Raw genomic sequence first — 15,710 nt, forward strand, 5'->3', positions numbered from 1 at the left:
CAATGTATAAATGTTTCATCTGTCAAGCTCTGCATATCACTAGTCAGGCTTTGATAAGTCATTTGCGACTTGGCCATAGTTTTTATCCAAGCACCAAATTTAAGTTGGTTTGTTCACAAGAGAGTTGTAGGCGTCAGTTCACTACATATCCTGGTTTTAGAAAACATTTAAACAGTGTTCATGATAAAGATTCTTATCAAAGTGGTGATGCAGTAACTGATGCAGTTTACAAGATACTGTAGAAGTAGCGGGAACAAGTGTCTTGCAGAATGCTAAGGCTGGTTGTTCTAAAAACAATAGATCAGGCCAGTGTATCGAAGAAAATACTAAAGACATTTGTGCTAAAATTATTGCTAAACTCAGTGGTAGTGGTGTGGCAAACAGTGTAGTGTCAGCAGTTGTTTGTGATTTGGAAGATTTTGCTAATGGACCGCACTCTCACTTTAAGCAGAAAGTACTGTCTGCTGTGCCAGTAGATAATCCTGTTAGATCTACTTTGGAAAAATATCTTGAGACTTTTGAAAACCCAGCTGAGAGCTTTGATACAGAAACTAAAACGAAGAAGTATTTAAGTGCAAAATGGGGGATTGTGGAGCCTGTGGAAAAAAAATTAGGAATTCGTTATGATACACAGTTAAATAAAAATACAGGAACTTATGACCAGGTCTCGGTAAAGGACACTTTTGTGTACATTCCAATTTTGGAAACAATCAAATTTATCTGTCGCAATTCTTATATTTATGAACTGCTTGCAAAACCTTGTGAATCAAAAAAAGACAGATATGAAGACTTCTGTGATGGAAGTTACTTTAAGACACATCCATTGTTTTCAAAACAACTGACTTCTTTGCAAATTCAGATTTTTTATGATGACTTTGAGACTGCTAACCCACTAGGTTCCAAACATGGTGTTCACAAAATTGGTGCATTGTACTTGTCCACAGAAATCTACCACCAAAGTTAAATTCTGCATTGATGAACATTCATTTGATTGCATTGTTTCATGCAGAAGACATAAAAAATATGGCTTTGATCCTATTTTATAGCCTCTGATTGATGACATAAAATTATTGGAGAGTCATGGCATTGATTTACCCTTCTCATCTGAAAAGGTCCAAGGCACTATATGTCAGATAACTGGGGACAACTTGGGGATGCATGCAATTTTAGGTTTTGTAGAGTCTTTTAGTGGACGTTATTTTTGTCGTTTGTGTTTGATTGAAAAAGATGATGCTCAGAACGTGTATAGTGAGGATGACCCAAAGATAATCTTGCGAGGGAAAGAACTTCCCATGAAGTGCAGTGAGTTGCAATCTAATCCTCAAAAGTTGCATGTGTTTGGCTTAAAGAAGAATTCGACACTGAATAGCCTACAGTACTTTCATGTTTGCCAGAATTTTTCATTCGACATTATGCATGACATTCTCGAAGGGGTGGCTCAGTATGAGCTAAAGTTATTGTTGGAATATCTATCAGAGAATTTTTTGTTAAAACCTGTTTGTCACGAATATATGCTTTTTACTATGGCTACTTGGAGCGCAAAAATCGTCCAACAAGGGTTAACTTGGACAGTAGTGGCAATAGTATTGGACTCAACTCCATTCAATCTCTCTGTCTGGTAAGAAACATTCCTTTGATTTTTGGTGACCTTGTGCCAGAAGGAAATCAGAACTGGGCATTGTTGTTACTTTTACTGCAAATAATTAACATCATATTTTGTCCATCTGTTACACTTGGCATGACTGTGCATTTAAAGCATTTAATAATGGAACACCATGACTTGTTCAAACGGTTGTATCCAGGTAGAAACATGATTCCTAAACATCACTATATGTTACATTACCCATCTTGTATAAGAAAAATTGGACCAATAATACACATGTGGAGTATGAGAGGTGAGACCAAACATAGGGTATTCAAAAGCACCCTTAAAAACTTCAAGAACATCATGGTGTCACTTGCCAAAAAACATCAAATGTTCATAGCATACAAGTGGGAGACATCTCCTTTAAACCCTGTTGAGTATGGACCCTTGAAACCATTTGATGATGGGGAAAATAGTGAAATGATCACCCAAGTCTTGCCTGCTGTTGCAGAAGACACCTTCTCTACTAATTGGGTTAATATTAGTGGAACAGAGTACAGAGCAGGATTTGTTATTTGCTGTGGATCTGAACATGAGATGCCTGTGTTTTGCAGAATAAAAATGATCCTTCTTGTTAATAGTGTCACCTTCTTCATAGTTAACAAGCTTATGATAGAAAACTTCAGTGAACATCGTCATGCCTACAAAGTGTTTGACACTAATGAAAAAGATGTCATCAAAGCAGACTGTATTGAAATATACAAGCCCTTTGACCTACAAAGTGCTTATGGTGGTGATGATGGGCTTTATGTTGTGCCTTTCTTTTCTTTGTAAATGTACATACGTTCCAATGGTGCTTGGAATTTATTTAATAAAAAGGATTGTTTAATTCATTGTTCATGATTTTGTGACTCAACAAGGATTTTCAGAACATTGAATATAACATTGTACATTTGTTGAATGTCATAATTGCACTTCAATATGTTACTAACATGACATAATCATGTAGATGTACACATTAAGTATTAGTAATTTACACAAAGTAGTTAAATAACCGAATGTTTTGAAGTAACACCCCCAGTGAGGAGTTAACACAACCTAGTGTCAAAACGTAACACTATGGGTGTTAAAAATTGCGTAGTTAAAATGTTAACACTATGCAAAGTGTTAAATTAACTCTGTATTGGTGAGGATTATATAAACACTGGGATAGTGTTGAATTTAACACTGTGGGAGTTAAATTAACACTGACAATTTTGCTGTGTAGTTGACCAGTCCCAGGAAAGCCATGAGAGCATGTTTAGTGCTGGGACATTTAGTGTGGAGGATAATCTGGATTCGTTTCTTTGAGAGCCTTTTTTGGCCTTGAGAGAGTTTAAAACCCAGGTATTTTACAGTGTTTCTGCAAAACTGTAACTTAGTCTTTGATGCCTTGAAACCCTTCTGTGCCAGGTTCTTCAGGAGACAAATGGTGGCTTCTACGCAGACAGCAGGCGAGGCAGACAACAGTAAATCATCTGCGTGCAATAGGACAACAGAGTCAGTGGGGAGAGTTAAATCACCAAGTGCATCTCTTACTACAGCGGGAAAAAAACCAGCAGATAAGTCAATAAAACCCTGTGGAAGACTAGACCAGGTGAACTGACGTCCCCTGTGGGTGAAGGTGAACAATGGCTGTGTCTGCTCTTTCACAGGAACACTGAATAAGGCAGAGCAAAGGTCAATAACAGGGAAATGCAAATGATGACAAGGTATAGAAGAGACAATGGACAGCACATCAGCCACAACAGGTGCAACATTTATAATTATGTTATAATAATTATTATAATCTTCTTTTTCTTTATTGTCTTCCGGCTGTTCCCTTTCAGTGGTCGCCACAGCGAATCATCTGCCTCCATCTAACCCTATCCTCTGCATCGTCTTCTCTCACACCAACTAACTTCATGTCCTCTCTCACTGCATCCATAAATCTCCTCTTTGGTCTTCCTCTAGACCTACTGCCTGGCAGTTCCAACCTCAGCATCCTTCTACCGATATATTTACAATCTCTCCTCTGAACATGTCCAAACCACCTCAACCTGGCCTCTCTGACTTTATCTCCAAAACATCTAATATGGGTTGTCCCTCTGATAAACTCATTCTTGATCCTATCCATCCTTGTCACTAACAAAGAGAACCTCAACATCTTCAGCTCTGCTACCTCTAGCCCTGCCTCCTGTCTCTTTTTCAGTGCCACTGTCTCTAAGCCGTAGAGCTTTGCTGGTCTCACCACTGTCCTGTACACCTTTCCTTTCATTCTCGCTGATACTCTTTTATCACACAACATACCTGACACTTTTCTCCACCCATTCCAATCTGCCTGTACCTGCTCATTCACACACATGTATTCCATCTTGCTTTCCAGAGCATACCTCCACCTCTCCAAATTCCTCTGCTTTTCAGAGCATACCTCCACCACTCCAATTTTCCTCTACCTGTTCCCTGCTCTCGCTACAAAGCACAATGTCATTTGCAAACATCATAGTCCATGGAGACTCGTCCTACCTCATCTGTCATCCTGTCCATCACCAGAGCAAACAAAAAGAGCTAAAATTAGAATAGTCTTTATTGTCATTTCAACAAGTACAACGAAATTTAAAGGGCTATTCCTCAATACAACTTTGAAACATAATCACGCTCACACACACACACACACTTACACAAAGCGTACATTCTGTTATTGCATGATCTTTTTTGCATAAATTGCATTAATTGCAGATTCCTAAATAATTTAATCTTATTGCACATTGTTTGAACCTTTTTTATAGCAGCATTTAATAACATCTTATTGCACTGGGATAAAAACTGTTTTTATATCTACTGGTTCTAGTTTTTAATGTTCTATACCGTCTGCCATCTACCGTCTACTACTGACGGCAATAGATTAAACAGTTGATGTCTCCGGTGTGAGTTGTCCTTTACAATTTTATTGGCAAGTTTAAGGCAGCGGGAATAGTTTACGTTTTCCAGGTTGCTAAGGGGGCAGCCGACAATCTTTTGGGCAGTGTAATGACCCTCTGCAGTGCCATTCTCTGGGCCACAGTGCAGCTGCTGTACCACATACATATGCAGTCTGTCAGTATGCTCTCAATCAAGCACAGATAAAAAGACACCAGAAGTCTCTGGGAGATGTTGTTCTTCCTGAGCATTCTAAGGAAATTTAGTCTCTGCTGGGCCTTTTTTTAGCATCTCAGATGTGTTTACCCCCTAGCTCAGAAAAGCGGAAGTACGGAACCCTCTCCACACAGTCCCCGCTGATAAACAGTGGTGAAATGACCATTTTTTTTCTCCTAAAATCTATGATGACCTCCTTGGTCTTAGAGGTGTTGAGGAGCAGATTATTTTCTCCATACCAGACTGCTAGCTGTTCCACCTCATACCTGTACCTCCTCATACACCCCCCCCCCCCCCACTTGCATCCTCTGACTGCGACCATACAGGAAGCTCCTAATCCATAGGCAGATGGAATATGGAAGCTCCAGGTCCACTAGTTTCTCCTTTAGTTTTTGGGGGAGGATGGTATTAAATGCAGAGCTGTAATCCACAAAAAGTAGCCACACGTAGCTTCCTGGGTGCTCCAAATGGGATAACGCTGCCTGGAGAGCTGTTAATATGGCATCCTCTGTGGATCTGTTCACCCTGTATGCAAACTGGTATGTGTCAAAATTTGGTGGGAGGAATGAAATGATGTAACTCCGTACCAGCTTTTCTGAAGCACTTCATCACCACAGGGGTGAGAGCAACTGGCCGGTGATCACTAAAACAGGTAATGTGTAATTTTTTAGGCAGGGGGACTACAATTGAGGATTTTAGGTAAAGTGGAACAGTGGCCTAGGACAAGGACTGATTGAAAATCCTGGTGAGGACTCCAGCCAGCTGGTCAGCACAGTCCTTCAGCACCCTTCCAGAGATTCCATCCGGTCTTGCAGCCTTCCTGGTGTTTATGGACAGCAGGGTACGCCTCACCTCCCACTCTTCTATTGTCCATGCCCAATGAGCACCCGGTGTAAGTAGGGGTGCACCTGGTTGATCTACCTTAAAACAGGCAAAGAAGTAGTTCAGTTTTTCTGCCAGCGAAGCATCACCATCAGCAACACCAACGTTGGTCTTGTAGTTGGTAAGATGCTGAACTCCCTGCCACACCTGCCTGCTGTTGTGACTGTCAAGGTGATCCTCAATTTTCAGCAATTTTCCTAATTTTCCAGACAGTGGCAAGGAAAAACTCCCTGAGATGGTAGTAGGAAAAAACCTTGAGAAGAACCAGACTCAACAGGGAACCCATCCTCATTTGAGTGAAGCAGAGAGCAGGAATTGATCTGCATTCATACTGTGTGTTGTGTTAGCAGTTCAGCATAACAGGTGATGTTAATTGATGTTAATATGGAGTCCAGTTAGGTATTGAAAACTCAGGTAGACTTGTATAAAAATCCAGTCCTGAACTATCGAACAGTGAAGTCCTCAGAGAAACAGCTGCCAATACCAGTCGAGGCCAGAACCGTCTTCTAGGTAGAGAAAACCATCCCCAGACACGAGACGCATCCCAAAAAGACACACAGGGCATCCATGTGACAAGATCTCCAACCAAAAGCGGGGCACCAGGATGAGTCAGACAGGTCTGGAGGGCAGAGGGAGTCTGGATAACTGACAGCTCAGGAACGACATGTGTAGCTCGACAGAGAGAGATAAGGAAAGAGAGGGGGAGAGAGAGCAGAAGAAGAGAGATAACAATTAGGTCTGGTCACAGTCATATAATGTATAATGTAAACGTATATTTACTGTAGAGTGCAAGCAGAGACTCCAGCAGGACTAACTATGACAGCATAACCAAAAGGGAGAGCCAGAAGGAAACACAGACATGAGGGCTCCCTGAGATGTAAAGCAACCAATCACCTCACTGTCAACAAACCTGAGTGATCAATGAGAGTGAGGAGGACAGCATCTAAACATACTAGTTCACCATAATACTCTACATCCATGAGTCCCCCAGATCTGCTCCTTTACCTAAGGCAAATCTATTTATAAAAATGCTTGATTAAATAAATAGGTTTTTAGCCTGGACTTAAACACCGAGACTGTGTCTGAGTTCCAAACACTAATTGGAAGACTATTCCATAATTTTGGAGCTTTGTAAGAAAAAGCTCTGCCCCCAGCTGTAGTTTTCATAATACGCGGTACTGATAAGCAGCCTGCATCCTTTGATCGAAGTAGGCGTGACTGATCGTAAGACACTAGCAGTTCACTCAGATACTGCGGTGCGAGACCATTTATTGCTTTATATGTCAAAAGTAGTATTTTAAAATCAATGCAAAATTTTACAGGGAGCCAATGAAGTGAACATAAGATAGGTGTGATGTGCTCATATCTTTTGGTTCTAGTGAGGACGCTTGCTGCTGCATTCTGGACTAGCTAAAGCTTGTTTATGCACCTAGTTGAACAACCAGAGAGTAAATCATTACAATAGTCCAACCTAGAGATGATAAAAGCATGAACTAGTTTTTTCTGCATCGTTTAGCGACAGTATATTTCTTATCTTGGCAATATTTCTGAGGTGAAAGAATGTTATCCTGGTAATATTATCTACATGAGCTTCAAATGAAAGGCTGGAATCTATAATCACACCAAGGTCTTTTACTGTTGCACTTGATGGAACAAAAAGGCCATCTAAAGTTATAGAGTGATCCAGAATCCTACTTCTAGCTGTATGCAGTCCTACAGTGGTTACCTAATCGGAATGCGGCGCTCAGCGGTAGCATTTGGCTTTGTGCGTTTGCTGGCTTTTACGACTGAGTGGCGCTATATAACTATAGACTGGCGCCTCATGCCTTAGTGTATTCTCTGCAGGGTTAATAAGACAGACTCCTTTAGAACTGCATGTAGTAGCGATTAAAATTAGGTAAAACATTGTAGTTATACAAATTCATAATCACAGTACTAAAATTACAGTACAAATAAAATTTTTTAATTAAATTACATTTTATTAGGATCAAATTTATCCAAAATAAATGTTAACACAGGGAGCCTTTAGATTTTATCATGTGTAATTAGAAAAGACACGTGTAGGGTTTTGTGTCATTTTATATCTTTTGTCCTTTAATTTGTAGTAGATTTATTAACTGAAATAGATGACCATAAAATTATAACATTGTCAGGACATTCTACTGCGTCAGCTGATGTCAGTCATTCAGCCCCGCTTGTGTTTTTGCGTTATTATAAGAATAAAATGCAGTAGACTGTTATGATCTGTAACCGGTTTGACCCATGTTGCATGGGTGGCACCATAAGGCACGGACACGAGGCAAGGTCTAACGTGGAATTGGTAATTTATTCAGGTAAAATGCGTAAGGAAAGGGTTAAAAGAGGGAGAATGGAAAAAATGGGATAAAGGTGGTGCATGTGCAGTTTCGGGGGCTGTGCCACACTGGCATGCGGGCACACAGCTGACGATAAGTGTCAGAGTGGCAGAACTGAGCATGCGGAGGCAGCGCTCTTGCACGCTCTCTCATGATGGAGCTTTTCCCGCTGTCGATGGCCAGCGCAAGTCCTTGCTGACGTAAAAACTTAACACAGACCTCCATGCAGCCTTTTCCTCTTCGGCAGTGGAGCTGTGAAGGCGGGCACGGTGCGGGAGTGAAGATGGGCTTGCTTTTATAATGCGAATCAAGCTCGAGATCATATTAACGTTAGTTATCGCCAGCCGGCACGAATAGGTGGCTCCGTCCCTTTGCCGCCTATTCAGGGCGTCTACGGAGTAAGCAAGTAGCAATAGTAGATTTGGGCGCACGCCTATCACAGGTGCACGACGTGACAGATCATCATAATTGTCTTTAACTTGTATTTCATAAGGTTTTCCCAGCGGTGGTTCAGCGCAACGGGGGTCATTAGTTACTATTAAACATTACAAATTTACAAAACTTTATGCGTGCGATTAAACGCTAATTCTACGTAGGAATTCTTCTGTGTTGTTAACTGTCCCTTTTTGCAGGACAGTAACTAAATTACCTCACCTCTGCTGTTTTTCTAAGTTTGCGTTATTTGTATCAAGGATGAGAGAAACATAATTTTGATTTTCTATATGTATGCACTTATGTACAATTTCTCTGAATGTATAGGTGAGAACAGCTGATTCACACCTGGGGAGGGTGAATAATTTGCATTTGAATGTTGTCTGGCATTGTAAAGCACTATAGTGACACTAAAAGAACAACCCAGGATTAATAGGAATAGGAGGCTCTGATTACACTGCACAAATATTATTTAGCACAACAAAATTCCTCCGTACTCTGGAAAACTTTGGGTGTGGTTGACTTTAGAAAATTAAAGAGGAGGATTTTTATTTACACTATAAAAAAATTTACCTGCGTCTATTTTTAGGCGTGCCAGCTGCCACTTTTTAGTTAGAAGTTTTCAATACAAATCTAATAATGCCCACATGACATTAAACATTCCCCTTGTTAATATTTAAACTTTTTACTATTTTAGCTATTACTGTTTAATTTACTTCAAAATAACATTAAAACAAGCATAAAATGTCAATTTTTTAAATATTGTTGACTACATTTGGGCTGTGTAACTGGTTCGACGCTAAGTGCACGGGCGGCACCATGATGCACGGACTCGAGGCGAGACGGGAAAAAATGGGAAGGAAAGTGTTAAAGGAGTGAGGATGGAAAGGGAGGAATAGGCACGTGCAGGTTTGGTTGGCAGCATGGGGCGAGGACAGCAGCTTCTGCCTCCGTCTGCTCGCTCCAGAGGTGGGACAAAGTCATTGTTTGGCAAGTCACAAGTAAGTCTCAATTCATTGCCCTCAAGTCCTGAGTCAAGTCCCGAGTCAAGTCCCAAGTCAAAGGCCAACAAGTCTCAAGTCAAGTCCAAAGTCCTACGGTTTGACTTTCGAGTCTTTTCAAGTCTTTTTAGCAGAAAAATAAAATATATACAGATTGTGTATGGTTGTAAGATCTGTTTTATTAAACAAACCCTTTTTTTTTTAAATAAAAGAACATTGCTCAGATACATAAAAATACAAATGTTAGTAAATGCTAGTAGCAATGTAAAATAGTAGCACATATTCTCAATGAAGTAAGCTACTTCATACAAACAATAACGTTGTTTTCTTCAAAGAACATTGAAGAACTTTGCTCTCTACCTTGTGTGATACACTCACGTAGGCTACCTCATACAAAAACTAGCCCAATTTTTCTGTGTCCAATCAAATTAGACAACGGCTGGATTCCCACAAAGGGCCTTAAAATAAATTTATATAAGTTTAAGTTTAAAGTATTGCCCTTTTGTCTTACCCAAATTCTTAATATCACACACTGTGTTTTTTTTTTAATACACAATCTCATACAATAAAGGTCAAATAAGAACATGTCCTTTCTGATATTTTCTGACCCTAGTCAGAAGTACTAACTTGTACTTAACTTAACTTAACTTAACTTAACTTGTACAACAATGAGAGAGTATGGTCTATTTCCTAGATCCTCCAAAAGGTCTTCATGTACTACTGGTCCTATTACTGAATTAATTAGTGCTGTGCATTTCGTTCGATGTAAACTAATGCCTTTTTTCGAAATTTCTTCCACAAAACTTCCTAAGTGGTTAACAGTGTAAGTGCTTGAGTGACAAGCAACATGGGAAGCCAGCTTCAACTCTGCCTCTTTCACAGGTGCATTATTTCTTAGAAAGGAACTGCCTGTGTCAAATAATGTTCTGGCATTTGAGAAAGGAGCCCCATTTTTTAAAATGTTTTTCAGTCGCAGCATGAGATACTAGATCACCGTAGTGAGCTCTTACTTTACATTTGCAATATTTGCAGAACGCTTTTCTATCATCATTTGGAACTTTACATACTTTCTCCATCTACCTGACATTTTAGAATGCTGCTTGTTCATCCACAGACAACCGAACCGACGCTTCTGACTACAACGCTCTCATGGAGTGACGTGATGATGATGCTTGATTCGTGATATCAAAAGCACATGTGGCGCGCGCGCCTACTCGCGTCTCGTGAGCAGCAGCGTTGCCAAGTATTCATTCCCGGGGATCAACACCCACTAATAAAAGGTTCCCTTTTATCTTTGTCCACAATTATTTTATTTTATTTATTTTTTTATATTTTGTCAAGTCGAGTCTAAAGTCATCAAATTCATGACTCGAGTCTGACTCGATTCCAAGTCACATGACTCGAGTCCACAACTCTGGCTCGCTCTGACTCTGCTCTCCACGGATGGCTGGACTGGCTCCTCTCTGGGACGCGTTCCATTTGCCCCGCTTGCATGCCGTACTTCCGCGTTGTTGCGCGCGCGTCGCACCGTGTAGTAAAAGTAAGTGAAGGTGAGGCCGCCTAACTAGTGAACGAGGAGCGATATGGATTTGGGTGCACGCCGTGACAGGCTGAAAAAACTATTGTATTCAAAAATTTAACAGATTTTTTTAAATGGTCAGAGTCAGTCTGCTTGCTGTTTTCCTGACGTACTACGAATTACGATGCAGAATCAAAGCCCTGAGCCCAAACCTCATTTAAATTAAATTAACAAATATTATAAGTAAAAAATAATAGCCCACGTTTAGAAAACGTTTATCAATTCTTTCCGACATGAGTTGGCCCGGTGTTATGCGCAGAGCGCCGGGAGATTTCCTAAAGCTCCGAAATCGCTGGGGCATTTTTTCTAAATAGATGCTATCTTTAATAACTGATGGAGAATTTTAGCTGTATACACACACATTCCTGCCTAAACAACTCTTAAAACCACACCTGTGACACAATAACAGTAATATTTTTAACATTTTGCAGGCTGCCATTTGGAGAAACGAGAGAATAATGAATAAACCAGTTTTTGGGTCAAAATAACCCAACCAGGTGTTCATTTGTAAATGACCCACTACATCTCATATGACCCAACATGAGCAACCCAACAATGTGTTTAAAGTACCTGAAATAATCCAGAATTTAAATAACAATAAATAGATACAGAGATGCGCTATATAAGAGTTACTATTGTATTTACTGCAACGAGCAAATATGTCACTTTGCGCCACCTGGCAGCCATTTTATGAATGACTTTGAAATGCAACTGATTTATTTTGGCCGCTGACGTTTTTACACGGCGGTGAGTGCGACAGTAATAACCATTCCAATCGGGTAACTACTGTATGACTAGAACTTCTGTCTTATCTGGATTAAGCAGAAGGAAGTTAATTAGCATCCAATTTCTTATGTCTGGCACACATTGCTCAATTTTAGTAAGCTGGTTTATCTCATCAGGTTTTGCTGAGACATATAGCTGTGTCGTCAGCATAACAGTGAAAACTAATACCATGCTTACGGATTATGTTGCCTAGAGGAAGCATGTAAAGGGAAAAAAGCAGTGGGCCTAAAACTGAATAATCACCATTTAAGTCTACATACTAGGATCTGATCCAGGAGAAGGCTATACCATTAATTCCTACTACATTTTTTGATCTGTAAAGAAAAATACTACGATACATGGTGTCAGAAGCTGCACTGAGGTCGAGTAATACAAGCATGGTTACACAACCTTGATCAGAGGCCAATAGGAGGTCATTTACTACTTTAACGAGTGCTGTCTCTGTGCTGTGATGAGGTCTAAATCCTGACTGATACAGTTCACATGTATGCCATTTCTATGTAGATATGAGCATAGCTGCTCCGCTACTATCTTTTCCAGAATCTTAGAGATAAAGGGGAGAATTAATTATTCTTAACAGGGGTTCTGTTATTGCTGGTACTATTTGTTTACGAAAATGTGTCGGTACAGGATCTAATAAACAGGTTGATGAATTTGCAGAAGAGATGGTAATACAAAAATGTATGATATGTTAGCCTAAAACATTATTGTTTTATTGTGTTTATGTGCTTTAAATATACAATAAACAATAAACACTGCCTTTTGCAATGTGAAAGTGATTTACCGATAAAACTACAGACATGAAATGAAACAAACACAAAAATATATGCTACTTGTTGAATACAACGCAACAGAATGTAGAATCCCCAGGCTTTGACTGCGCTTCCTCCATTCATTAGTAGTAGTACACTAAAAAATGCTAGGTTTCTGTAAACACATCGTTGGGTTGTTTATGCTGGGTCAAAATTCTGTGTTATTTCGGGTACTTTAATCATACTGTTGGGTTGCTTTTTTGCTATGAATACTAAAAGTGATGCATGATTAAACACTTAATGCAAAAAACGGAAAAAGAAACTTCCCGGTTTCCTTACTTTTGTTCCGGTGTTTATGCAGTAAACCCATGGATGAACACGATGATTTAAAAATTTAATTAAACATGAATATTAGAGCTGATTTGAGTATTTCAGAAAGTGGTGATTTGGGGTTTTTATGCACAATAGTCTCTGAATTTATATAATTTTTTATGAAAATCATTCAATGAATGGCAGTTCTGCAGGCAGACTTTTATAGTGGTCACAGGCTGACAATAAAATTGACCAGTTGATGTCTCCTACTGACAGTTACTCAACAAAAAAAATCAACAAAAACTTTTTTTATTACACCAACAGTGGTAGCTTCAAATGTTCTTCTGATGGTTTTTATTTAAAAAAAGCTGTACCTATATTGCGAAAGCAAATAAGGACGAGTGTGATCAGTTATTTCGGTGGCTAAATTCCTAGTATGTAACAGAGCATGAGTTTGCATTAAGTATTTGTTCTTTGGCTTTGGCTCCTTAAGGCAGCGAATGGATGAATGCAATAAAGTTAAGCAAATTATATTTTAGGGTGGGCTGCAGTTTATTTTAACAAGTAAATCCATGCTCACTTTTATTCTATAAAAATAGCCATTAAAACTGTATGATAAATGTTTTAGCATATTTTACTTATAGCATGCATTACAGACTAATTACTGCTTTTCATTAATAACATAAAAGTTAGTAAAGAAAAACAGTTATTAGTGTGTAATGCATGTTATGAGTATTTTTTATCCAATGCTTGTTATTGCAAATATTGTTTATGTTGTTGCTTTGATTTATCAAAACAATTCCTAAGACACATGGCCATATGCCAAAAAAAATTATGAAAGCAAAAGAAAGCATGAAAAATTTTTTTTATGATTATGGCAAGTTTATATTTTTAGAGTTTTAATTACGCATTTTTTGTAAACATACATATATGGATTAAATTTAGTTAAAATAAATGATACTGCTCCAGTCTTTAACAAATTATTTAATGTATTGCGGATGCTGGCCCATGCAAGACTTTAAATCAAACATCTTCAAATAATATAAGAAACCTGCTTTTTTATAGATTTATGAAAAACTATTAATTACAGTATAGCTGGGTGACTGTCCACTAAATTTAAAGCTTATTTTGAAATTTTAACTGCTTTACTGTATGTGGCTCAATATAAGCCCTGAAGCAAGGCATAGCTTTTTTCATGTAGCTCCTTAGGCTCTCATCTCTGAGGCCATAAATGAGTGGGCTAAGAAAGCGTGGAAGCAAAACAAAGCAAAAGTAGTTGAAAAATTGAATATCTTCCTGCATCCATCGGATGTTCAACACAATCAGGTTTTCAGTAATGGGGAATGTGAAGACCATAACACTGAGAAGCAGCTGTAGTCCATGTAACAACACAGTGTGCAGGGCTTTGGTTACTGAGGCACGGTCCTGGCGCATCTTTTGAGTTTCCAGAAGGATTCGAATGTATGTGAAAAGAATGATGATGGCCACTGCAGCAAAGAAGAGTATATTTACAGTCACTTTAAAAAGAGTCTGGATGGGCAAACCATTAAGTACTGCGGGCTTACAAACTAGTGGGGTGGTGAAAACATCCCAGTCCACATTGGGGCGCATCAAGATAAAATCCACCGCAGGAGGGATGCAGCTGATGACCCACAAGCTCAAAGCAATCACCCAAATTCTTTCAGGCCTCCAGGACCTGGGTTGGCGCAGTGGATAGAAGATAGCAACATAACGTTCCAGGGACATGGCAGCTAGAATTAATGGGCCATTCTGAAATGTGGCAACAGAGACAAAGAGCAGTGGTGCACAGTAGATGATGGCAAACTTCACATTGCCCATGACAAATAGAAAGAGCAGCACAGAAGAGAGTAACTGCAATGTGTCATTGACCAGCATGTAGGCAAACAGGATGTAGCGAGAACTGTCCAAGAATTGCCGGTGTGAGGCAAATGTATGCAGCATCAAAAAAATGCAGTAGAGAAAAACACTAAACAGCGGGATCACCACACACACCTTTATGATGATGGATGTGGTGTAGCTGGATGTGGCATTGCTTGGAAATTTGGTCAGATTTTGCATAATGTCAAGGACTTTGCAGAGCCTAAAATGCAAAAATAAATACATAGATGATTAAATAAAACAAATTAAATAAATAAATATTGTTATGCAGTTGACTTTGAAATTATGTGAAAATGTGTGCTAAAAATGATTGAGGGGTTGACAAAAAACTTCCAAATTCCTTTTGAATAAGGAATGTTAGGTCTGGGATAGCACAAAATAAACAGCTTAAGTTTTCTCATTGCTTCGTCTGGAAACAGCTTCATTGCTTAAGCAAAGCAAGTTAAAAAAAAAAAAAAAAAAAAAAAAATATATATATATATATATATATATATATATATATATATATATATATATAAACTGATTAAAATAAAAATATCACACAAATGATTATATAAAAATTTAATACTCTTACCCTTAAAATTACTTAAAATTAAATACTTACCCAGTCTCTGTTAGCAGAGCAAGTAAAGGATATTTTGAAAAGGGGTCCACGTTTTATACATTTCGTCTTCATGTGAAGTAAAAAAAAGATCCCTTGGGGATTAAGTTAACCTTTTTGTTATTTACTATCATTTTCTCTCGGCTTTTTACAGTTACAGTGTTTGCATGTAAAACATACTGTATAAGATAGATGAGACAATGTTAATTTATTAGCCACCATACAGTATGTAATAAAAAAAAAACCTGTTTAAACCATATATGTATGTAAGTATGAATACTGTATTCTGAAATAAATAGATATTTTTCCAACATTAGGTCACCAGTGATTCATTCACAAAGCCTATTATTTAAAGGTTTTGATATTAAATTAAC

General features: G+C 38.7%; 1 protein-coding gene across 1 annotated transcript; it reads right to left on the minus strand.

The window, feature by feature from the left end:
• Positions 1-13,952: 13,952 nt before the first annotated feature.
• On the minus strand, positions 13,953-14,942 carry LOC128532795 (odorant receptor 131-2-like). The gene has a single exon (XM_053506904.1). It carries the CDS (start codon positions 14,913-14,915, stop codon positions 13,953-13,955), a length of 963 nt encoding a protein of 320 aa, XP_053362879.1. The 5' UTR covers positions 14,916-14,942.
• Between the last annotated feature and the right edge of the window lie 768 nt (positions 14,943-15,710).

The sequence above is a fragment of the Clarias gariepinus genome, chromosome 11, assembly GCF_024256425.1.
Source record: "Clarias gariepinus isolate MV-2021 ecotype Netherlands chromosome 11, CGAR_prim_01v2, whole genome shotgun sequence".
NCBI classification, from domain to species: domain Eukaryota; kingdom Metazoa; phylum Chordata; class Actinopteri; order Siluriformes; family Clariidae; genus Clarias; species Clarias gariepinus.